Below are 26207 nucleotides of genomic sequence, written 5' to 3' on the forward strand. Positions count from 1 at the left end.
GAGTATGTCTACTGATTTTAATGTTACCACTGAAATCATGATTTTATTTGCATTCCCTGAAAAAATGGTAGTTATCATGGCTAACACATTTTAATTTTTCAAGGCAGTAAATGTCTCCAAGCCGAAGGAGTCGTGGCTTTCTGCAAGGATGACTGGCTTCTTTAGGTGCCTTTAAGGATGTCATATCAGAAAGGTCTTGATGGAAATCCTTCTCGAATGGCCGTGTCTCTGTGTGTCCAAATTATATAAACAGATGTTTGTGAAATGATAAGCGATTTGCTTAAGGAAATAATATATTCTGGAGGGGGAAAAAAAGACAGCACATACTAGAAGAAAGCGTGTTCCTTAATACGTTACAAAGGCATTTTCCTGAGCTCCCAGGCGGTTGCGGGGGCTATTGTTTTGCATGCAGTGTCACTTACGAGTGAGTTCAGAGTCCCGTCATCGGGACGGCTGTGCTTTTAAAAGCCCAAGGTAAAATGGCACACACACTGCATTTCGTTGCAAGCCGCGGGAGGCGGGGGACAGAGGATAGTGCAGACTGTAGGGACACTGCCCTCCCAGCCAATCAGAGCGCGCCTGCCTGCCATCGCAAAGTTGTTAACCCCAGAGTCTTCTGGCTGCCGCTGCCTCCGCTGCTTCCAACCTTCCGTGGATATTTCTCCCGTTTCCCCCGGACGCACACAGACCCTGGGGGAAGCCACCCTCATTCAGCCACCGAACATGGAACAAAGTATTACTTTTTATTTACCAAAAATCTTAAACATGTCTCAAGCTCCATATGCTGCCTGGAGGCTGTTGTTCCTAGGAACACAAGTCTCCAGCCTATATTGTTACAATGATTATTCAAGAACTGGCTTCTCCTTTGCCTACACTGAGGGTAAGTTTGTCATTTTTAAGTATTTATGTCGTTAAATCTTTGAAGGGGCCACCAGGTCAGAAAAAGGATTTTCATTGTGTTTCTTCTCACAAAACCAATCTTTGTAATTTTCTTTAGCTTTGATCTGCACAGTCCACCTAATTTTGTCTGGTTAATTTTTCATTTAAGAAGGAGAGAAAATAATTAGTTTCTATTTTTTATTATTATTAATGTAAATTACACTTTAATGGCTGTGAACTACAGAGGAACTAAGCTATTTCAAGATGGACTTGTTTTGTGCCAGCAATGTTGGTAATGCCAAATATGTGCATATCCTCTCTATAAAAATTATGTATTACCTAATTTGTCCAAGACTAAATTATCATCTGCAAACTATGGATGTAGTTTATTTTTTTGTATTTTTTTTAAAGGCCTACTGTGGCTTTCTTGATGGATTACTGGGATACAAACTACAAAAAAACTACCCTTAGTATAATGAAGGTGGAGAGATTGACATAACCAGGTTTATATTAAGTTATGGCTGTTACTAAATAATGGCTCTTTTATTTGCTGATCATATTTAAACTTGTATTCCCTGATATGAATTCTTTGAAGCTCTTCATTAGATCATCTTTACAGATCTACCCTGTTTTCCTCAAAAAAAAAAAAAAAAAAAAAGGTACATTTGGGAGACATTTTGTAATTTTTAGCATTTTTCTAATTTTTTTTTCTTTTTGCACACGGTGGGAGATCTTTTTTGTTTTGCAATGTGTTGGTGGCGCTGTAGTGCTCCTCAACAATTTGTCAGTTTCACTAAAAAGAAAAAAGGAGGAAAAGAAGAGGTGGGGCCAGATTTGATCTATTATCCCTTTATTTCCTTGAAGAAAGTTCAGTTTGGACAGAAGAAATTATTCGGTTGTGTGATTTAAATGTTTTTTGTGAACTGTGAACTATGGGTGAGAGCAGACATGGCCTCACAACCAGACCGGGGAGCACCAGGGGCAAGCATGCAGTGTGCAGTTCTGTCTTATCTGGCATGATTATCTCTGGGTTGGAATTCTTCAATAATAAAGCTAGGTAGGGGATTTACCCTCCCTTTCCTCAGTAATAGTTTGCACTTTCCTTATATTGCCATATCGTACACGTTCATGTCTTCAGTTTAAGAAAACAGTTGAGTTTTAATTTACTGAACATTGTAAAAGTTGAATTTCATTTTTGAACCTTGGGATTTCTTAAATAACCATTCTGAGTTTCTCCTGGGAGTTTTCTAGTAGTTTGACATGTAATAATGCCTACTTGTTGTCTTTTATTTTGAAATACTTCAGTTGTGTTTATGTATATCTTTATTTTTTTAAAAGCTCATTTATAAAGGATATGTAAACAACTGCTTTTAACTTTTAAAATATTGAGATCACATATCTAAATGCAGGATAAATCTTTTTTCCATCTTTGTCCTTATTGAGAGGTATCTGGTTAGAGAATATGGGATTTAGGCCCAAAGCCTCACAAGAACAAAAATGTATATTATGATATGAGATAGGTTTTACGGGCCTCTGAACATTTTAGTTGTTTATGAAAATAGTAAGTATGTCCTTCAGTCCAAAAGAAAGTGGGAGGAATCAGTAGTTGTACCCCAAAATATATTATTTTGCCAAAGAAAATTAAAATAATTGAAATAGTATCCTACATGACCTTTTCATGTAATTGAATAGATTATTTCTTGACAGTAAAATTTTCTGAGTTATTATTATGTTTTTATTTACTTTGATGTATGTAATTGCTCATTTCACAAATCATTTAAAATTCTAAAGTAAAATAATGTGTGAAAATGACTAAAAAATAGTATTTCTGAATGTTTGTGTTCCTATAACTTACCTGTTTAAGATCTTCTCCTTGAACTTCAAAAACAGTTATGCATTATGCCTGTATTTTATTTACACTATGCTACAAAACATTGAAAATGTTCACTGTGACATTTTATCTCTTTGTAAAATTGAAATGTCCCATCAAGACTAGTTATGACATTATAGATTATTTATAGAATGAAATGCTGCAGGTATAAATTTATTATCTAACCTTCCAGTGAGGATGGATAGTTTAGTTCTCTAAAGTTAATCTACAGAAACAAAATATACTTGACAGTATATTTTTATTGCTAAGACATTCTGTTATTGGGCTGGTAATATTTTAAATTTTAATTTGTGGAAACTAAAAATGTTTATGTAAGGTCACCCCTCTTTCTAAAAGCACACAGATGCTGTGAAGTCCATATGTAGCTGTGCAATGCTCTTTGTTCTCCCACAGCATTGACTATTACATCATTGATTATGAAGTAACCATTATAGTTTCATCTTCACTTCAAAATAGCTTCCGTAGATATTTATACTAAAGATCTTCTTCAATTGTAATTCTTAAAGGACTGCGTAAGAAGGTTTAAATCTATGAGGCAAAAACAATTCATTATTTTATATTATTCTCCATTTTCAGTCCACCTTGTGCTTAATTTTAGCCTTCTTTGGATGTTGTCCCTGTTTTTTTAATTGGCAACATTTTTGTAAGTTTATTAGTTTGGTGTGATAATAATTGAGTTATTAGAATAGACTATGCTTTCATCATGAAAAATCCTTATGAAATGTAGAATATGAATGATATGAAAAATGAGAATTCAGTTTTCCATAGTAACAGTTACTAGATTATGAACAACAAAGAATTATTCTCTAAAATCCTAAATGTCATAGTAGTCAACAATTACACACATTTCTTTCTTGCACACTATTTTATCAGAAATGCTAGCAAGCAGCAAAACTGACTATATTAAAATATCGTTATCATTTTCACCCTGCCTATCTCTCTGATGGAGGGAGGGACCAATAAGTAGTGAAATGGCCAAAAAAAACAGGTTGCAGGAAGAAGAAATAAATAATGCCAAAGACAAGGAGAATCTGTAAATCAAATTCTAAACCATAAACCTCAGAAAAATAAACTTGAAATTATGGAGGTTGGTCAATAAGAAATAAACTGAGAATTTTATTAAGACAACGCAATGAACCAAACAAAATGTCCTAATTTATTCATTTGTATTCATTAGTGTTGCTACAGGTTCAGAAAATTTTTAGGTTAGCCAAACCTATTTAGGAATGATGAGGTAATAAAGGAAAGAAACATCTATAGAGATATTAAGATGACCTAACATAAAATGCTGAAAATATTAGTCAAGACGAATCTAGAAGACTTTGGAAAGAACTCTTTTAGAAGAAGGAAAAATAGGTACAAGTTTCTTCCTCTGAAAACCAACTTTAATACAGATCTGAAATCGTATGTTTTTAATTCTGCCCACTCTTTGTGCATATTTACTATGCAGATTCATTCACTACTTTCCTCAGCATGGTTTCGCCAAGGAAGAGGAGAAAATTATAGACAAAATGGATGTTTGTATTATGTCTTTGTTTTTTTTCCCAAAAGTATTCTCAAATGGCAAATCTAAAGGGAAAGTAAAGCAAAAATTATGGTTTCTGTATGAATAGGATGAAAAGAGTGCACTTTATACTTAACATGTTCAACATTTATTTTTATTTGGAGGTTGATCTGTTCTAGATTTTCCTCCTATCTGTTGTTTGCTATTATGCAAAGATGCTAGAATACAATATTAAGAAAAAGGGAAAGGATCCATCATGGAATTTATAGTCCAATATGGTTCAAAGTTCTAAAGATACTTTAAGGTCTTCGATGTGAGAGGTTCTCATTTGGGAATAAAGGCCAAATAAGATCTCTAAAGTAAAAGAGAAAAAGATCAGCATAAATCTGTTTGAATAGGATTTAACAAATGTCCTTCTATTGAAGGACCATTATTTGGATACCAGATATTCACACATTGAAGAGAAAATTGCCCTCAGATTCTAGATATGGCCCAAATAAATGCTATACACAAATAGATGGTTGCCCAATGCCAATTCCTATTGCAAAATGAGAAATAAAACATTAACTTATTTGCTTGAGAAATGAAACAAAGAAGATCACTATGGTAGCAAGAATTTTTGGTATGTCCTTGTGAGGTCCGTTTAATGAAGAAAATTTTTAATGTGGTAGAGCCTCATTTTGTACATTTTGCTCACATGTCATGAAATAAATGTCAATGTAAATATAATTTATAATTGTAAAATGAAGCAGGGAAATACAATTACAGTGTTAAAGGATTTTATCAGAATTATTTTTATTTTCAAATCTGTAATCATTTTAATGACATAAAAATTTATAAATAAAAACATACTTTAATTTATGAAGATAATATAATTATATGCTTAGCTAGTGATTAATTAGTTAAGCACATCAGATATAGAGCCAGAAGTTACATATAGATCAATTGGAATAGAAGACACTGTTTATTTAGATTCTCTATATGTAGTTTAAGATACCTCAAGAATAAAGTCACCAAATTCTTTTGTCAGAGCCGGTTCATCCATACTAGTTAGGTGTCTTATGTCATTTAGTTTGCTTTTATGCTAACGTAGAATCTTACTGGTAATGGCATTAAAAAATAAGGACATTGATTATTTCAACTAAATTAGTAATCAGGAAGCAAGGCAGTTCTAGTTTTAGTTCAGTAGCTTACAGCATTATCAATTTCTTTGGTACATTTCATTCTTCTACATTGCCATTATGTCAGCAATGTCTCTTCATAGTGTCAAGATGGCTGCTGTAGCTCCAAGCATCACATCATATTACAGTTTTCAAAGGGAGGAGAGTTTCTCTCATACATCTTTTTATAAGTGAAGGAATTCTTTCCAGAGGCCAACAGCACACTGCTTCTAACAGCTCATTGGCCAGTTTGTAAGACGTGGTCATACCTAAACCAGTCAGTGACAGGAAGGTTGAAATTACTGTGATTGTTTTGGCTAGGGAAGAACTCTTGGAAGGGAAAACACCTGATGAGTATCTAGGTGTTCCTTCTGAGTAGCTTCCATTTGCTTTGTATAAAGTTTAACTGCTTTGTATGAACATTCTTGGGTGACAAAACATAAATACTTGTTTTCATAGAGACCAGACTAGTCATGGATGCAGCTATTTTTTAAATTAAAACCCAACAATTAATTAGAGCTTACTATGTTCCAGCCTGTAGACTAAATGCTATCTTCATTATCTCCTTTAATCCTAACACAAACTTTGGAGATAAGAAAATTATTATACCTATTCTATAAATGAGAAAACTGAGGCTTAGAGAATTTTGACCCAGTTATATAGTACATGCAAAGCTGAGGCTTGGCCCAGTTTACACAGTAAATAAAAAGCTACAGTTTGAACCTGGTAAGTCTGAAATCGGAGCCTGTTTACTTACCTACCCATCTATACTGTCACATTAGATATTTGTAAATTTCTGTTGTGTAAATTGACATTTTTCAATGCACTATATAGTATCACTGTTTCAATGAATCCTCTACTAAATTGTTTTATAAATCTAATAACCTTTTCATAAAATGGTTAATTGCCCACTTAATTTATCAGTTGTATGTGTCTGAATGTTTATATGTTGAATATGCTAACTGCATACTTGTACTGTACCTTATCTCTTCAGGATATCTTATGAAATTATTTTAGAAATCAAATTTTTATAGGGAAAATAAAGACAAAGACCAGAAATTCTGGGAGGCTTGTTGAAGTGGGTAAATTCATGATTCATAACACTAGGTCCAAATGTTGACTTATTTTATACATCTTACAAAATCAATTTTATGTACAAAATGTTTTGATCTTGACCAACTTTAGGATGTTTTTGCCTCTGGGATACTTTGCTGGGGTGGGGGTGAGGATTCAATATACTCTAGGTCAGTGGGTCTCAAACTTTAGCATGCACCAGAATCACTCAAACAGATCTGGGCCTCACACCTAGGGTTTCTGGTTTAGCTGGTCTGGAGTGGGGCTTGAGAGGTTGCATTTCTAGCAAGCTCCCAGATGACACTGGTCCAGGAACCACTCTGAGACACTGCTCTAGAGAACCAGATGGTACCTGCCATGGTAAATATGTTGGCTTTCCTATATACCCAATTTCAAGAGATGTCACTCAACATTTGGCAACTACATGAATAAATCCATATTGCAATAGTAAATAAAGGGGGTCAGGATACCCTTACTGAAAAGATGTGGTGCATTTATAGAATGGAATACTACTCAGCCATAGAAAAAAAGGAAATCTCACCCTTTGCAACTGCGTGGACAGACCTGGAGAGTATTATGCTAAGGAAAATAAATCAGTCAAAGAACAACAAGTACCATATGATTTCACTCATATGTGGAATCTAATGAACAAATAAACTAACAAGAATAAAACAGACTCGTAGATTCAGAGAACAGACTAACAGCTGTCAGAAGAGAGGAGAAATGGGGAACTGGGTGAAAAGGTAAATATAAACATTAAGCATAGCAAACAAAGTACAATTCATAGACACAGACAGCAGTGTGGGGGTTACCAGAGGTAAAGCGAGGTGAGGGGAGGTAGAAGAGAGCAAAGGAGGAATAAATGGTGTTAGAAGGAGACTTAACTTGGGGTGGTGAACACAATACAATATACAAATGATGTATTATAGAACTGTATACCTGAAACCTATATAATTGTGTTAACCGATGTCACCCCAATACATTCAATAAAAAAAAGAAAGAAAGAAAAGGGGACAGTTTAGGCCCTGGCCATATTGCTCAGGGGATAAAGCATCGTCCCATTGCATCAAGGTTGTGGGTTCAATCCCAGGTCAAGGCACATATGAGAAGCAATCAATGAGTCGTACACAACTAAATGGAACAACTAAGTGGAATGAGTTGGTACTTTTCTCTTTCTTTCTCTCTCTCTCTCTCTCTCTCTCTCTAGCTCTCTCCATCCCTCCTTCCCTTTATCTTTCTCTCAATGAAAATTTTTTCTTAAAAAGAGGGCAAAATCAGCAATGACTTGAAGGATTCTTCTTATGCCTCAGCATGAATATCACACTTGAGATTAATTCACCAACAATTCATATATGTATGTATTTTAACCTTTTAAAAAATAGCAATCCATATGAATAAATATTTTTTAAAAACAGGTAAAAATAGAACTTTAGTTGTGCTCAATAGCAAGTTACATCTGAAAAAGACATCTGTATCTGTGGCATTTTGCTGGTTTTTCTCAAGGCTTTATCCCACCAACCACTAGTACTGCACATTCATTTATAGGACATGGTTTCGGTGAGACTGAGAAAGAGAGGCTGCCATGCCAATGACCTATATTTAGCTCTGAAACTCTGGCCACAGCCCTAATTCACTGGAAAATCTCCATGCTCCAAGACAGAGGTCAGAACCACCAGTTGAAAAACACTATAATGTGCCAAGGAGCAAGAAAACCTTTTCCAAAAAGTTAATTGCTTCACTGCCTTGAGACATAAGAAATTTTCAGTTCTGAAGGCCTTTGCCCATTTTTTATTAAAAATATAAAGTCCAAGAAACAAACTTTCAACATAAATGAGTAAAAAAGCAATCAGCAAGTTCAATATCCTTAACATTCCCAGAAGCCAGTGAAAGCTTTGAGCTTTCTTTTCATACTACTGGAGGACTAGTCAGAAGTTAGTATGAGTAGTATGTTTGGACTCGTGTGGTCCAGTACCAAAAACAGTCATTCAGCACCCACTTAATAATGTACTCAAATAATTTAAAATAGCCTAAAACTGCCAGAACTTGCTGTCCAATACAGTAGTTATTAGACACAAATTTAAATTTGGATGAATTAAAATAAAAAATTCAGTAGCTATACCTGGCCCTGGATAGTTGGCTACCAAACTGGACAACAAATTTATGGAATATTTTTGTCTTAGTCTGTTCAGACTGCTATAACAGACTACCACGGACTGAGTGGTGTATAAACAAGAGAAATTTATTCCTCAGAGTTATGGAGGCTGGGAAGTCCAAGATCAAGAAGCTGGCAGATTGGGTATCTGGTGAGGACCTACTTCTTGATTCATAGACTGCCACCTTCCCACCATATCCTGATGTGGTGAAAAGTGGAGGGAGAGCTCTGGGGTCTCTTTTATAAGGGCACTAATCGGTCCTGGCAGGTTTGCTCAGTGGTAGACCATTGGCCCAGCGTATAAATGTCCCAGGTTCAATTCCCATCAGGGCACACAGGAGAAGCGCCCATTTGCTTCTCCACCCCTCCGCGGCGCTTTCCTCTCTGTCTCTCTCTTCCCCTCCCGCAGCCAAGGCTCCATTGGAGCAAAGATGGCCCGGGCACTGGGCATGGCTCTGTGGCCTCTGCCTCAGGCGCTAGAGTGGCTCTGGTCGCAATATGGCGACGCCCGGGATGGGCAGAGCATCGACCCCTGGGGGGCAGAGCACCGCCCCTGGTGGGCGTGCCGGGTGGATCCCGGTCGGGCGCATGCGGGAGTCTGTCTGACTGTCTCTCCCTGTTTCCAGCTTCAGAAAAATGAAAAAAAAAAAAAAAAAAAAAATTTGAGAGGTCAGTAGATTAGTAGTAATCTTTCAAAAGGTACAATCCATCTATCTCCTAGGGTGTGAGGAAAGTTAAACCAAAATAAGGAATAGCTGAACTGTCAAACCAAGTTCTGTGTGGTGAAACATTGAGTGGACTGCTCAATGGGTACCAACTTTAACTGGAAGAAGAAGATGCAAGAGTTATGTTACTTCATGTCCTCAAGAGGTATTCTTGTGTATTGAAAGAGTTAATTTGCTTTTATTTAGTTATTTATTTATTTATTTATTTATTTATTTTTACAGAGGCAGAGATAGACAGGGACAGACAGACAGGAATGGAGAGAGATGAGAAGCATCAATCATTAGTTTTTCGTTGCGCGTGCAACTTCTTAGTTGTTCATTGATTGCTTTCTCATATGTGCCTTGACCGCAGGCCTTCAGCAGACTGAGTAACCCCTTGCTGGAGCCAGTGACTTTGGGTCCAAACTGGTGAACTTTTTGCTCAAGCCAGATGAGCCCGCGCTCAAGCTGGCAACCTCGGGGTCTCGAACCTGGATCCTTCCGCATCCCAGCCCAATGCTCTATCCACTGCGCCACCACCTGGTCAGGCCAATTTGCTTTTTAAAAAATAATATAAAACTTATTCAAGTGATATATCCAAAAGTAGTTCTTATATTTATAAATCTAATTTATGTCTTATAATACTTATAAATTTATAAATTTTAGAAATCCTGATTCTTTAAACTTTGGTCTCATTGATAGCACTGCTTAATGAAACACCTGCTAACTTTTTGTACTGCACTTAAAAGTTCACTACATACAATTGCCTCAATTGCTACCAATAAGCATTGTCATGAAATTAAGAAAGTCATACATATCAAATAAATTTAACTTCTAAATATGATGATTCTTAAGATCCCTTTAATGTTTCAACACTACATATAACTTAGTAGGAGTTCAACATAAGAGCTTGGTAGGCATCCATCCCTCCCCAAGTAGTTCAGTTGGTTACAGTGTCCTCCCGATATACCAAGGTTGCCAGCTTGATCCGTGATCAGGGCACACACAAGAATCAACCAGTGAATGCATACATAAGTGGGACAACAAATCAATGTTTCTCTCTCCCCCTCCCTTCCTCTCTTTCTCTCTGAAAGCAGTTTATAAAAATGTCTAATAGACATTTTTAAATAGAGGCTGACCTCTACTCCATTAGATCAAATGTTATTCAACAAAACAATTGCCTGCACTAAAAAAATACTCTATACTTATTCTAAATCTTTCTGAAGTTAAAAGATTCTTACCCACGAGGAAAACAGTTATGTACTACCAAACTTTTGAGTGTTGGCTTCCTGGGTACATTTTTTGGGCCGCCTTCTCAGTTTATTGAGGTTTCTTGATGAGCAGAGGCTTTGGTTGGAACACAATTAGGTCCTTGTGTGAGAAGCTGATGTGACATGCTGAGCCAAAGCCTACATGCCTAAAAATTGTCATATCTTTCCTTTTCAATCCCAGTTAGAATTTTTGGGCTGCATACAGGTGGCTACTTCAATTGACAAATATTTGCATTTTTTATTTCTTAATTGTCTAGAGCATAAGACTTATAGACCTTTGAACTTGACAGAATCCTGCATTCCTTCACATTCTGTCTTATAAGACAACCAACTCTTACAGACATTGACAGATACTCAGTTAACACTGACTTTCTCTCCCAGGTCTGTCTGGCTATGTGGTCACCATTTCCAAGCTTATTCTAGAGACAAGTTTTGTTTTTGTTTGTTTTTTTCTTTTCTTTATTTATTCATTTTAGAAAGGAGAGAGGGAGAGGGAGAGAGAGAGAGAGAGAGAGAGAGAGAGAGAGAGAGAGAGGAGAGACAGAGAGAGAGAGAAGGAGGGGAGGAGCAGGAAGCATCAACTCCCATATGTGCCTTGACCAGGCAAGCCCAGGGTTTTGAACCGGCGACCTCAGCATTTCCACTGAGCCACCACAGGTCAGGCTGTTTTTGTTTGTTTTATAAGCAAGAGAAAAAGAGAAAGACAGAGCCAGACAGGAAGGGAGATAACGAGAAGCATTGACTCATAGTCATTGTATCTTGGTTGTTCATTGATTGCTTCTGATATGTGCCTTGACTGGGGGACTCCAGCTGAGCCAGTGACCCCTTGCTCAAGCTGGCAACCTTGGGCTCAAGCCAGCAACTGTGGGCTTCAAGCAACCTTTGGGCTCAAGCCAGTGACCATGGGGTCATATCTATGATCCCACGCTAAAAGCAATTCCATGCTCAAGCTGGTGAGCCGGTGCTCAAGCTGGATAAGCCCACACTCAAGCTGGCAACCTTGGGGTTTTGAACCTGGGTCCTCAGCATCCCAGATCAATGCTCTACCCATTACGCCATCACCTGGCAAGAGTTTTTGTTTGTTTGTTTATTTTACTAAGTCCAAGAATCCTAACTATTGTAGAAGCCTCCTCATGTACATTTCTATTGAAGATATGAGAAGACTTGAAGGACACAACTTTGACTGATCTGTTTGAGTTCCTAGCTCTGTCCTTGACTACATGTAAAACATGAGGCCAATTACTTACCTGCCCAGACTCTCAGTGTCCTCTTCTGTGAAACAAAATAACATTACCTACCTCTCCTAGCTGTTGTGAAACCACAATAAGTTAATGCATATAAGGCATTTGGAATAGTGCCTGCCTTGTCATAAGCACTCTATATAAGCTTTATGTTCATTTTTGCATAGATACTTATGATTTCAGGAATCAAAATAGGTCTTACACCATGTGATGGGAATGAAAAAGATCACCCCATGCAGGTATATTGATATTGTAGTATTAGAGAGCTTCCCATTATCCCATTGTACTCTACTGAAAGTCAACAAGTCAAGTAGCATCACCAAGAATTAAGGTTTCTTTGTTATCTGCTCATTGCTCATTAAATAGATCTATACTGAGTTTCTACTGCATTGAAAAAAGAACAACATTGTGCTGGGAGTTTGAGGATTAAAGAGAGAACAGAAGAGAAGCATTCAGGAATTGGGGTAAACTTCATGAAGAAGGTAAGTTTGACCAGAGCCTTGAAAGACAGGAAGGTTTCCAACACATAGAAACTGAGGGGACATTCCAAGTAAACAAAGCAGTATACGTATAGACAAGAAGGAGAGAAAATATATGACACTTGAGAACACCAGTGAAAAGGTTAGTGTGGACAGAGCAGAAGATGGAACATATAGGTTTAGAATCTGGGAGAGATGGACCCATGATGGCAACTTGAAACTAGCACAATGACTGAATCTAGAAGGCAGTCAGTGCCCACAGAATGCCAGTGCAAGTACATGCAGCTGGCAAGAAAATGCTGATGGGGAAAATAGCAGGAAACTACCTCTTTCTTATGTTAACCGGTTTATCTTTTTGCTTGGTGGAGGAAAACATCAGTGGTCCCACTTTCTGGACTGGTAAGTTTTGACGAGGAGTCAAAAGGTTGAAAGATGGGGACAGTTTTCAGTACAAGTAGACACTGGGCAGCAGGGGGCAGCATGAGGGCACCTAAAAGTGGAAAGAATGCTTAGAGGATGTGTTTCTGTAACATTTCTTGACAATTATGAGTTTATATCTAAAAGGCTACTTATATTAATAAGAACTTACTATTCTTTCCCGCAAATAAATAGAAATTAAAAAGAAAAAGAAGAGAAGTAACAGGCTGGGTAACGACAGAATGGCATTGCTATTTGAGACCACAGAAATAAACAGTTGTTTAGGTATTATTTCTTTTTAAATGAATGGGAACTCAAGAATTGATATAAATTTGAAAATGTACAAATTCCAATTGGAAAACACACATTTTTGACTCTAAGAAGTTGTGTTTTTTTAAAGTACACTTGCTCAGCTCCACTATGTTAAAGAACAACTAATAAAAAAATGTAGAACTCTTGAAAGTAAAACTTTAGTTAAATAATAAATAAAAATTTTAATATGCATCTCATTTTACATACCAAACATATGGATCTTTAAGTTTTTTATGATTAGGAACATTTTGGACTTTTAAATGAAATGTTTTTTCTTTGCATCTAAAATTCAAGACTCTACACTAACTTTCATCAACCTTTCTGATGAAATTTACCTCTTACCAACCCTTTTAAAAGTTCAGATAGTTACTGATGTTAAGAGTAGAAAATTGGAAGTTTCCGGTTAGACTCTTTTACCTCTAGAATTTGCCAGTGAGAATGCTACATCACACCCACAAGAAAATCTTTCTCTCTCTCTCTCTCTCTCTCTCTCTCCCCCCCTTTCTCTCTGTCTCTTCTCATGTGTGAGGAAGATGGTATCTTACCACTAATACACTGTACACTTAGGGAGAAATTTCCCTCTCAGTTTTCCTTCACGGTTCTCTCCATGTCCATCACGCATGTTTAGAAAGTTGCGGTCTCTGTGTAGGTCATCCTCCAGGTGCTGCTTTTCATTCCCTAATTTCACCACATTGTGTGTGTATCTTTCTTTCTTTGTATTGACATACTACCATCTACTTGTCACTTTAAATGGCAGCACAAAAGGATGGCTGACTTTTCCATAATTGCCAAATGTTAATTTCCAACTTTATTAAGGAAAATCTGAAATGATGAATAAACTTTTGGTATAAGATAGCTATGCCGAGTTTAATTTAAAAACTAATTCAAAAATCAGTTCTTGAATATCACGAAAATAAAGTATTTGTGCAGTCCATTTATGAAACACTTCCTTTATGGTTTATCTCATCCTTTGTAAATCTGAAAATATAAAGATATCAAATCATTTAAAATGTTCCTTTTAAACTAGGGTCTGCACATTGGACATATTCTGTTTTTATGGGAACTAAATTCATTAAAGGCATTAATGTCTTTGTCTCGGTATCTCACATGGTTCATAACAATGCTTGTACAAAGGTGGGGTCCAATGAATGAAATAATATTAGGAAAACTTATTAAACTATATGAAACATCATCTAGTTTTTGAGGTAAGAGTTACTTGTACTCTTCACACTTTCAGTGTGCTTTTCAAATTACTGAACTGGTTTATTACTGTTATTGTTGTAGTTTGGTATTTTTCTCAGTGCCTGGACAATACTGTTGTGTCAATTATTTTCTTAACTAATTTCACAGAAACTTTCTGTGCTTTTTTAGTGAGACCAACTAGTTGCAGACCTTTTATTACTAGACTTCATTAATTTAACCATTTCTACTTCAGCTTTTATTTTGAAGTTTGTATCTCTCTTTTCATATTAATTCTGAATCTTCATTTTTCAGTTTTAATAGATATTTGTAACTATGTGCATTTCTCAGGTCACATTTGACCACACTTGTGACCAATATTGTTAGAAAATTCCTAAAAGCATAGTTTCTATAGAAATCATGTATCTCAATTTAATTCTTTTAAATTTTTATGTCTAAAAAATTTTATATATGCCCCTTTTTATCTGCCAACAATAGAAAAGGAAAGATAATCATAATTTTGGGGGGGGGGGTATTTTTCTGAAGCTGGAAACGGGGAGAGACAGACAGACAGACTCCCGCATGCGCCAGACCGGGATCCACCCGGCACCCGGCACGCCCACCAGGGGACGACGCTCTGCCCACCAGGGGGCGACGCTCTACCCACCAGGGGGCGTGGCTCTGTTGTGACCAGAGCCACTCTAGCGCCTGGGGCAGAGGCCAAGGAGCCATCCCCAGCGCCCGGCCATCTTTGCTCCAATGGAGCCTCGGCTGCGAGAGGGGAAGAGAGAGACAGAGAGGAAGGAGAGGGGGAGGGGTGGAGAAGCAGATGGGCGCTTCTCCTGTGTGCCCTGGCCGGGAATCGAACCCAGAACTTCTGCATGCCAGGCCGACGCTCTACCACTGAGCCAACCGGCCAGGGCCTAATCATAAAATTTAAGAGTTGGAAAAGATTGTCATATCTTAGTCCTTTTCACGGTGAGGAGGCTGAGACCCAGGGAAATAAAGATCAAATTCATACAGCTAGTTGGTGGCAGAATCAGAATTGGAACCTACATCTTTTAAAATAAAATGCTCATGCATAACTATATAATACAGGAGAGATAGCTAGGCATGAATGTTTTTTAATAATTCAATTTTAAAAATATAACATGGTTTACACAGTTTTTTGCTTTTTTTTTTAATAGTCTAAAAGACTCCTGTACAGGAGGCAATACCATTAGATAAAGTTAGACACTTTTCTCTATACTTGAAATTGTCTTTTCTCTAACTGAAAATTAAGAAGAGAGGATTTTTTTAAAGACCATTTTACAGAATAGAGTTCTAAATTAATCCTGAAGAATCATTATTTTTCAACTAGACCATAAAATTTTAGTTATTTTTAAAAGCACAGGTTATGGAACAATCCAAGAAAATGTAGACAGAGAATACTGTTCCAACAGAAGGACAGCTAGGTACTCAAGGGACACATGACAGTGTTCCCCGCACACCTGATGTGATAGAAGTGTGTGTGTGTGCACTGTCATCTTTGTGCATGGAAGAGGAAAGGATAGACTTTGAAAAATTATTCAGGAAGAAACACTTTTTATTCAGACAACATTTCTTTCTCTTCAATGTTGGGGTTGTTTTTGTTCCAGAGAAAGGACTGGTCAGTTCATGTAAACCTTGTTCAACATTTATGTTAAAATGAAGGTAACGAGGACCTGGTGCAGCTTGTTCTGGGGCAACCATCTTTCCACCTTGCACTGGAAACTAGTCTTTACTGTCCCTTTAAGAAAAAGCCTCAGCTTTTTGATGTGAAATAATAATACTCATTGAAATCTTACAGGCACTGTAAACTATCTTGTCCGATTTTGACAGGCACTAAAGCTATCTTGTAAGATTTTACAGAGATTAAATGAGATAAGGTGTTAAAGCACCCAGAACAAAGTAAGAATTTGGTAAATTTGGCTACATGGGTTATTTATCTATTCTGTGAGGAGGAGAGGAAGCTGATGCTCACAGAAGTTAAAAATTTCTTCAAGTTTACAGGGCTAGGAAAGAGCAAAGTTGAGATTCAAACTCAAAATGTGTCTGACTCTGGAGCTAGCACTTTTAGCGCCTACACTGCACTCTTATTTTTTAGCAATTTGTTTTCATAAAGCTCCTCTGCTAGAAACCTTGAACACTGCTTTGTAAATAGGGGAAATTAGTGAGCAGAGAAAATGCAGGAAGAAAACATTTTTTAAAATTCATTTTTCTGTTTTAGATGGGGTGATTTGAGAAAATTAAACTTATAAAAATGTACAATTGTGAAAATTATAATACAAGTACATTTCTTATCTCAAAATAATTCAAACATCATAGATTTTCTAAACTTTTCTATTGTGCTAGACACTCTATAAAGCAATTTTTAAAAAGCAAGCTAAGTTAAAAGGGGTGAAAAATAAATAAAATAAGTGAATCTCTGTTTTCTTAAAGATTTCTTATATAAGGAAATCTCCAAAGGGTCCTCCTGGTCTAGCAATCAAATCTTCCGTGACCAACTGTATGGTTTGAACAGGTCATAGATTTTCGGTTCCAATGTGTTATTTGGGTATATGGCCCTCATAGCTACTATGATGACATTGAAATAAAATAATATATTCTTCATTACATTTGTTTAATACTTTGCTACTGTCAAAGATTTTCACTGTATCTCATTTATTTGTCACAATGGGCTAATAGCAAGGAAAACAGGTATTCTTAGAGCAAACATGAGATACTTAAAGCTCAGAAATTAAATAATTTCAATAGGGTAATACTGCTGGTAAAGATAGATATTAGATTAGGATCCAGAGCCTCAAACCTGGAAGCCAGTATTCCTTCTTTTCATGATGCTATGTCTCACTGCATGCGTTGCTACTTTGGACGCAAAATGTTACTTATCATTTGCCTGTTTTTACACAAAGCACTCACTCACCCTGAGGGAAGCAGTAGCAACCTGGGCAGAGAGGCCCTGACTCCCTGAGAGCTTGCTTGACCAGATTTGGAGGTTGAGCAGTCACTGGGCAAACCACCTGATGACTCATTTGGATAGAAGGGAAAGGTGGCCCAGAGTTTGTACATTTAAACATAGGAATGATACAAAACTACCAAATGGAAATAAAACAAAGATTCCAGAAAATTAGTGTAATATTGTTATACAAATTAGCTTTGTGTGTATCTTGTTGGTCTTAACATTGTTATACAAATTAGCCTTGTGTGTACCTAGTTGGTCTTGACTTTCATTTGAAGATTTCCCAGCTCAGAAGAGATTGGCTGCATTCAGGATGGTGAGGCAGTAGATTCATCTGAGTATTTCTTAGCTTTGTTTTGTTTGCTTACCTAAGAGTTTTGATGGGTTTACAATCAATGTTATGTTTTGTGTTGTACATACAAAAAAACAAAGCTTAGAAAAGTACAATGACTGACCTGTAGTGGCACAGTGGATAAAGCGTCGACCTGGAAATGCTGAGGTCGCCGGTTTGAAACCCTGGGCTTGCCTGGTCAAGGCACATATGGGAGTTGATGCTTCCAGCTCCTCCCCCCTTCTCTCTCTCTCTTTCTCCTCTCTCTCTCTCTCTCTCTCTTTCTCTCTCTCTCTGTCTTTCCCTCTCCTCTCTAAAAATGAATAAATAAATAAATAAATAAAAATAAAAAAAGTGTTCATGTAGACACGCAAGTAGTGATTTGCCGACCTGTGGTGGCACAGTGGATAAAGCGTCGACCTGGAAATGCTGAGGTCACCGGTTCGAAACCCTGGGCTTGCCTGGTCAAGGCACATATGGGAGTTGATGCTTCCAGCTCCTCCCCCCCTCTCTCTGTCTCTCCTCTCTCTCTCTCTCTGTCTCTCTCTCTGTCTCTCCTTCTCTCTTAAAAAAAAAAAAAAAGTACAATGATTTAGTCAAAGGAATAGGATAAAAATATCTTTAAAAATATCTCATGTTTATTGAGCATGACTTGTTTTAGGTCTGTGATAGCTCTGCTTTAACGATTTCATTGAATCAATATAGCAACTTAGATTCTGTTAATGATTCCCATTTTCCAAGAGCTTAAGTTAGAGCAAAAACCTCTGAATCAAAATTCAACTTGTTATTTTTCTTTTTTCTTTCTTTTTTTCTTTTAATAATTTTATTTTTAATGGGGCGACATCAATAAATCAGGATACATATATTCAAAGATAACAACTCCAGGTTATCTTGTCGTTTACTTATGTTGCATACCCATCACCCAAAGTCAGATTGTCCTCTGTCACCTTCTATCTAGTTTTCTTTGTGCCTCTCCCCCTCCCCCTTTCCCTCTCCCTCTCCCCTCCCCCCTCCCCCCGTAACCACCACACTCTTATCAATGTCTCTTAGTTTCACTTTTATGTCCCATCTACGTATGGAATAATGCAGTTCCTGGTTTTTTCTGATTTATTTCACTTTGTATAATGTTATCAAGATCCCACCATTCTGCTGTAAATGATCCGATGTCATCATTTCTTATGGCTGAGTAGTATTCCATAGTGTGTATGTGCCACATCTTCTTTATCCAGTCATCTATTGATGCGCTTCAACTTGTTATTTTTAGTAAAGACATATTGGGAAGAAATCTAGGTAAACACTCTAGTAATTTGGTATTAAACATCAAATATATTGCCTGTTGGAATTATTTCTGGTTTTATATTCAAATATCTTATTTTGCACTGGTTTTAGCAGCATAAAAAAATCTTAAGTGATAAAGATAGCACTTCACATTATAAGATCTTGATGCTTCAAAGTTCACGTCAGACCTTTTTAAGTAATTAAATGGATAACTTGTTCAGAAAAACTTATTTCCTTGAACTGACTAGATTAGAATTTCCCAAGTGTGGTTTTTTTTTATAGAACTAATGGTAATAATTGATAGTGCATAGTAAGGAGTTGCATGGTCAGATAAATTTTGAAAAATACCAGACTAAGTGGCAGTAATAGATTTCTTTGCTGTGGGACTTGTCTGAGCCTAAATGTTGTGTGCCTGCACATATTTTAAAGAGAAAGCTTATATAATAAGCAATATTTCCCTAACTTATTGGACTTTTATGTAACTTATTTCAGAATGTAGCATCTGGATTCAGAATGTTTTATGGAACATACTTTTAGAAATGCTAAGCTCATAACTAGGAAGAAATATTGACATTTAAGACTTAAGTTTTTACCATCAGTTCTAATTGACAGTAAAACTGCCAACCTTCATTTGTGTAAACATAGCTTTATTGTTATCCAAAAAAACAGCAGACATTTGTTCTGTGCCTTAACCATGGGAACTTAAACCCATGTTTTATTCCAAAGGTTCTATGAAGGTTATATATGTTCTTTATAATAAAGAAAAGTTAGTACATTCTAAATGCCCTTCAGAGGGTGATGCTTAAGTAAATTATGGTACATACAGAGAATAAGTATCTCTGCCAAACACACACACACACAACCATAAGAATATTTAATGTAGTGGGAACATTATCAAATTATATTAAGAAATGAGGACCACAAAGCAATATACAATATTATTCCAATATTATAAAACAAGCAAACAAAAAACAAAACCAGGAAATACTGAAAGAAATAAAAACACCAAAATGTTAACCTGATTATGAGTAAATCAGTTAAAACTGAAATATATATCCAAATATATGTACTTGTGTTGTTTTTTGGCTTGAAGTCTAGTGTTTGGGAACCCTAATTCAAAAGAAATCTTAAGATTTGGATGTGGCTTATACCCTTGCCAGTAACTCAAACAAGTCAAGTTGGTCTTTTGTTTACCAGTTTCTGCGACTTTAAAGATGGAAGATATGTTTTACTTCCTTCTATCCACAAGATTCTGTGAAGACTTGTGAAATAATAAAATGTATTTTCTTCTGCTGTTTAGTGCATAAGGTGCTGAGGGTGTTAGTTACTCTGTGTCCCTGGCTGTGCCCCGAAGCTGAGCTGATTTTGAACCTCAAGGTGCTCTCACTCTTGTGAGCAGTGTCTAGAAAAGTACATAGGAGGACCCTGGGAAAGCACTTCAAAATCTTACATGGTGTTGGTTTACCTGGTAAATGATTAACATGCTTCAGGCACCACTCACTCCAAGATTCCTCCAGTGTACATTTCAACACAGTAGAGTATTTTTACCACCCACAGCATCTGTAGAAATTGTGCTGGCTGTGATCTCCAGAGGCCTCATTCATTTTGGTCCTTCTCACTGATCAATCACCTCTTTGTGAACCGGAATGGTCACCTGGCTTTTGGCCACTCTTCTCCCAGCCTTTCCTCCTCTGCACTCTCCTGGCTGTTCCTCCTCTGCTGTCTCCTAGATGCCGATCCTCTGGGGCTCCACTCTCCATGCCTGCTCCTCTCACTCCGTGAATCATCCTTCACACCTGTAATCACACTCCTCGAGCTGGCAAGCACTTTCCCTTCCCTCCTCTCCCTTGCAGAGAGAGTCAGAGAGCAAGTGGTGTGGTCTCATTCCAAATGTCATTAAGAAGAATCTAGTAAAAGTAAAACTTATATTTCACCAATATTAACTTATTAGATAATAAAAAGCTAATTCTGTAGCCCAAGTTTCAGAAGGAAAATAGAAATAACTTCCTTCCTTGAGCCATAGAAGTAATAGCAATTCACAATAGTCCCTCTTGAATACTCTCTTCCCTGTCAATCTTTCTTGTCCACCACTCACTAATCTAGTGTTTGACTTCAATCTTTCAACACAGATTTCTACTTCATTAACAGTTTTTTTTCCTGTTCCTCTAAGTTTCTTTCCTTCACTCTCATGCACCATTTATACCACACTGATTTATGTATGTTTGCTTGTAAAACTAATGCTCAGATTTAATGGCAGGTGCACCGTGCCTGTGCCCTGGGCCGCAACTTCTGAAGGGCCCCACGAAACCCAAACTTTTTACCCTTTCTTCTAATGACACCAAGTTTGGTTTCATATGTGCAATTTTAACATTCATAGTACATAATACTTTTTATTTATTTAAAAATATGGTTAACATGTATTTTTTTTCTTGTCTCTCTTTTTTTTAAGGGGCCCAATATTTTCTTCTGCACCCGGGGCCTCAACCAACCTTAATCCACCTCTGCTCAGATAGTATATTTTATGTGCTCAAGAATTTAAGGCACCTAAAGATTGCTCCCTTCCATGCCTCTCCTTCACCTCTCCTTCTATTAGCCTTCTCTCCCTCACCTCTTCCTTGTATCCTCTGTTCCTTACAACCATTAGACCAGGGGTAGTCAACCTTTTTATACCTACTGCCCACTTTGTATCTCTGTTAGTAGTAAAATTTTCTAACTGCCCACCGGTTCCACAGTAATGGTGATTGACAAAGTAGGGAAGTAATTTTACTGTATAAAATTTATAAAGCAGAGTTACAGCAAGTTAAAGCATATTATAATAATTACTTACCAAGTACTTTATGTAGGATTTTCGCTAAGTTTGGCAGAATAAATTTTTATAAAACAACTTACTATAGTTAAATCTATCTTTTTATTTATACTTTGCTTGCTCTGCTACCGCCCACCATGAAAGCTGGAATGCCCACTAGTGAGCGGTAGGGACCAGGTTGACTACCACTGCATTAGACTAACATCAGACTAGTCTTGTCAGTGAGTGCTAGTCATTGGTTTAAATAAGGTAAACAGTCTTAAACAAAATCCAGTTTAGATAAATACTACCATGTATTTTTGAATATACATGGTTGGATTATTCAAGTTTTTTTATTTTCTAAGATGAACTTTTATTCTTCTGGCAAATTAATTGCAATGGATGATATTCCTTAAATACTACATTGTTATTGTTGAAGTTCCAAATGATTTCCTGTTTACGCCTCCCACTACTTCTCCTGCTGCCTCTAGTAGTGTCCTCATTAAAATGTTGCCATTGAAGTCTCACCAACTCCTGCAACATGGAGGTATGCAGGATGGTGAGGGGCAGAGCGGATGATTTATATAACTGGGAAGTAAGGAAAGCAAGTCTTAAAAATGGTCAATCTTACACAATCACCTTTTTCTTGGGAGGGGAATTGGGGAGTCTAAAGTTTGGCAAAATCCTTGCTGTGCTCAGAGTGGATTTTCTATAAATCTAGGATTTTACACTACACAATAAGGTGTATTAAATTATTTTTTAAGTTACAATAGTGCTAGAACCATTTTGTAGATTTTTAAAAATCCTAATTCCTTCTCAGACAGGCATAGTTTGTTTCAGTCATGTATATTGGAAATACAGTTAAACCGAAATGACTTAAAGTCTATCCTGCTTACATGCCCTTTGTTCTTTAAGGTAGAGATAGACCATGTCTAGAAATATTCTGAACTATTTTATATCAAACATTGTTCTTAAATATTAAGTATAGAATTCCATGTATAAGTTAACTCTGTAGATAAATCAGCAGTTCAGTATTGTTACTGTGCAGCCCTATGAAATATATTTTAATAAATTTTACAGCATTTTACTTACCAGCATTTCCCAAAAGAAAAAAAAAGCAACACATCATAAAAAGCTTCCAGTTTTTATTTTCCAAAAGGTTATGTTGGGAAGAATTATTTGATGACATATTTTTAAAATCTATTTCTGAGAGAGAAGGAAGGAACAGGAGGAGAGAGAGAGACATCCATTTGTTGTTTCACTTATTTTTTAATTCATTGGTTGGTTCTTGTATGTGCCCTGACCAGGGATCAAACCCGCAACCTTGGCATATTGGGAGGATGCTTTAACCAGCTAAGCTAACTGGCCAGGGCTTTGATGGCATTTCTTTTTCTTTTTAAGTGAGAAGAGGGGAAATAGTGAGATAGATTCCCCCATGTGCCCTGAATGGGATCCACTCGGCAACCCCTGTCTGGGGTCAATGCTCCAATCAGTGAGCTATTTTTAGCACCTGAGACAGACACTCGGACCAACCAGCTATTCTCAGCATCAGGGCCAACGCTGGAACCATTTGAGCCATTGGCTGCAAGAGAATAGGGAGAGGAATAAGGAAAGAAGGGGTAAAGGGAGGGGGAGAGAAGCAGATGGTCACTTCTCTTGTGTGCCTGATCAGGAATTGAACCTGGGACATCCTTAGGCCAGGCCAACACTCAACCACTGAGAAAACTGGCCGGGACCTTGATGCCATTTCTATATATAGCTTAGTGTGAAAATAAAAAGCAGAAAGTTAAGAAAAATGGTCACTTTAAGTGAAAATATATTAATTCAGTATTAGTACTTTTATACAATGCTTTCTTTTTTACAATATTTATTTTCTTGGTTTTAGAGAAAGAAAGGGAAAGAGCAAGAAAGACAGGAACATTAATCTGTTCCTATGTGTGCGCTGGCCAGGGATCAAACCTGCAACCTCTGCACTTGCAGGCCATGCTCTAACCAACCAAGCTATGCGGCCAGGGCTACAATACTTTCTATTCTAGCACTGTATTACATTTTAATGTTGAGGTCATTGTGCATTTACACATTTTAAAGAAATTAATTTCACACCTCCCAATTAAAATACAAATGCAGTATCTCACTTTACTGTTTACTCTGTGATATTATAGGGATCTTGCGTTGCTTAGCGACTAGTAAATATTCAATAAATATTTGTTGAATGCTTCGGAATGAAGAGTCTGGCCTCCTCTACCACAATATATATATATATAATTTTTTTTTAGTTTATTGTCACATCAAAGAGAATTTAACTTCTTTGGATCACTATCCACTTTTGCCCTCCTTCCTACCTGCCTCGGAGGAAGATAGTCCCAAAGTTAATCTACTCACATGATTCAGCATACAAACATGACCCCATCTCTCCCACTTTTATAAACAACAAAACTGGTGGCTTGAAGACCTACCCCCTTTCTGTCTGTCCATCTCTCTCCTCCACTCATTGCCAAGCCTCCTGACAGAGGCATCTCCCTTTCCTCACTTGTAGTTCACTCACTTCACTTTATGATCTGGTTTTGGGGCTCCACTCTGGCATCAGACACCAGGGCACCAGGGACTCCAGTCTCAGCATTTCCTCTCACCAGCTTTTGTGACCATAGGCAGGTCTTGCCAAGTAACAGGACACACCTCAAAGGGCTGTAATAAAAATTAAGTGAGACAATGCATTTAAAACATACTTCTGCATTGCCCAGCACATATTAAATGTTCCCTAAATTGTCCCATCAAAGAGAATCTAAGTTCTTTGGAAGTTAAATGTTAGCTATTCTTACTGATTAAAAGTGTAATGGGAGTTCAGAGATGAAGAACACTGGCATAGGTTTAGGAATTACTTTTGAATTCACCTAACCACTTACTCATTCTTCAGATTAGGAAATCAGGATGCAGGGAGGTCAGGTAAGTCAAAGAAAGTTTCATGAAGGAGGTGACATTTTAGTTGGATTTTGAAAGCTAACAACAGTTTATTTCTATTGAATGTTTACTGTGGGCCAGAGACCATTATAAATGCTTTACAGGGATTGCTTTACTTAATCCTCAGAACATTCCTTAAAAATGTGAGGTAGCATTGAGGTGTGGTAGAAGTAGATGGTCTGAAGCCAGACAGAGAAAATAGAGAGAAAGGAATGAATAAAAACTTGGAAGCAGGAGAGACATTCTGATTTATAACAATGTTTTGGAGGTGAGATTTACCAGCCACAGGGAAGAGCTTGTCTTAGGCAGTAATGAGAAACAATGTTGTACAGAGCCAGACAAAACTATGCGGACTTGACAGCCATGCCCCACCACATTCCCAAAAGGCTTTATGGAATGGCAAAATAAAGAGTGGTTATAAATAGATGACTCGGGAAAGAAAGGATAAATATGGGAAGGAGTTTGGGGCATGTAGATTTGGTGACATGAACTATTTATGAATCCCTAACAGGCAGTTTGAACTGTGTTCTTCACCTCCCTAGGACCCATAGTCTCTACTTCAGCCAATACTAGGAGAATACCAGTTTCCTATAAAGTAGGGTCTTCACAAAGGTTTATTGAAATAATGAATTAATCAAAAGTGAAATGGATTGGAGGTTATTTCTAGGAAGGACTATGGTTAAAGCAATAGCAATGGAAATAATGAGGCAAATCCCAAAAACAATTTCAAAGAAGGAATAATAGCATTTGGAAACATATCAGACACACTAATATTTAGATCCACAGATGAGGTTTATTACATACATGGAACTGCAATGTGAGAGCAGTTGCATTTGACACATTCTATTTTGTTGTTTAAGCAGAAGTTCTGTATTTGAAACAAAATGAACCACATTTCAGGGTAATGATACTACAATTACTTTTTGTTGTTGTTTGGTTTTTTGTTTGTTTGTTTTTGTTTTGTATTTTTCTGAAGCTGGAAACGGGGAGGCAGACTCCCGCATGCGCCCAACCGGGATCCACCTGGCACGCCCACCAGGTGGTGATGCTCTGCCCATCCCGGGTGTTGCTCTGTTGCGACCAGAGCCATTCTAGTGCCTGAGGCAGAGGCCATAGAGCCATCCTCCGCACCCGGGCAAACTTTGCTCCAATGGAGCCTTGGCTACGGGAGGGAAAGAGAGAGACAGAGAGGAAGGAGAGGGGGAGGGGTGGAGAAGCAGATGGGCACTTCTCCTGTGTGCCCTGGCCGGGAATCGAACCTGGGACTTCCACACGCCAGGCCGATGCTCTACCACTGAGCCAACCGGCCAGGGCCTACTTTTACCATCTAAACATACCTCTTTATTTTCTACTCCTATTCCCTCCATCCATGTTCTTACCAGTTTTACCTGGATTATTGTCAGAGTCAGTCTCCCATGAACTCTGACCAAATAAACCTTCTCATCTTCAAGCACACCTCCCACCCTTTATACAGTTGCCCTCTGCTCATAATTCTACCATTTCATTCCCATTACCAATTGGAATCCTTCAGAGCCAAACCACCTGCCCTCTTCTCCATGATGTCCGATCAACCCAGCTGGAACTGACCACTTTCTTTCTCAACTCCCACAACACT

At 37.4% G+C, this 26207-nt stretch overlaps 1 protein-coding gene across 1 annotated transcript in view; it reads left to right on the forward strand.

Annotated features, from left to right (window-relative positions):
* The first annotated feature begins 625 nt into the window (after positions 1-625).
* Positions 626-26207, forward strand: part of EPC1 (enhancer of polycomb homolog 1) — a 113502-nt gene continuing 87920 nt past the window's right edge. The window contains exon 1 of the mRNA XM_066279379.1: positions 626-880. Within this exon, the coding sequence (XP_066135476.1) occupies positions 839-880 (42 nt within the window). The 5' untranslated portion in view covers positions 626-838. The remainder of the gene's footprint in view (positions 881-26207) is intronic.

This window comes from Saccopteryx bilineata, chromosome 5, assembly GCF_036850765.1.
Source record: "Saccopteryx bilineata isolate mSacBil1 chromosome 5, mSacBil1_pri_phased_curated, whole genome shotgun sequence".
NCBI lineage: Eukaryota > Metazoa > Chordata > Mammalia > Chiroptera > Emballonuridae > Saccopteryx > Saccopteryx bilineata.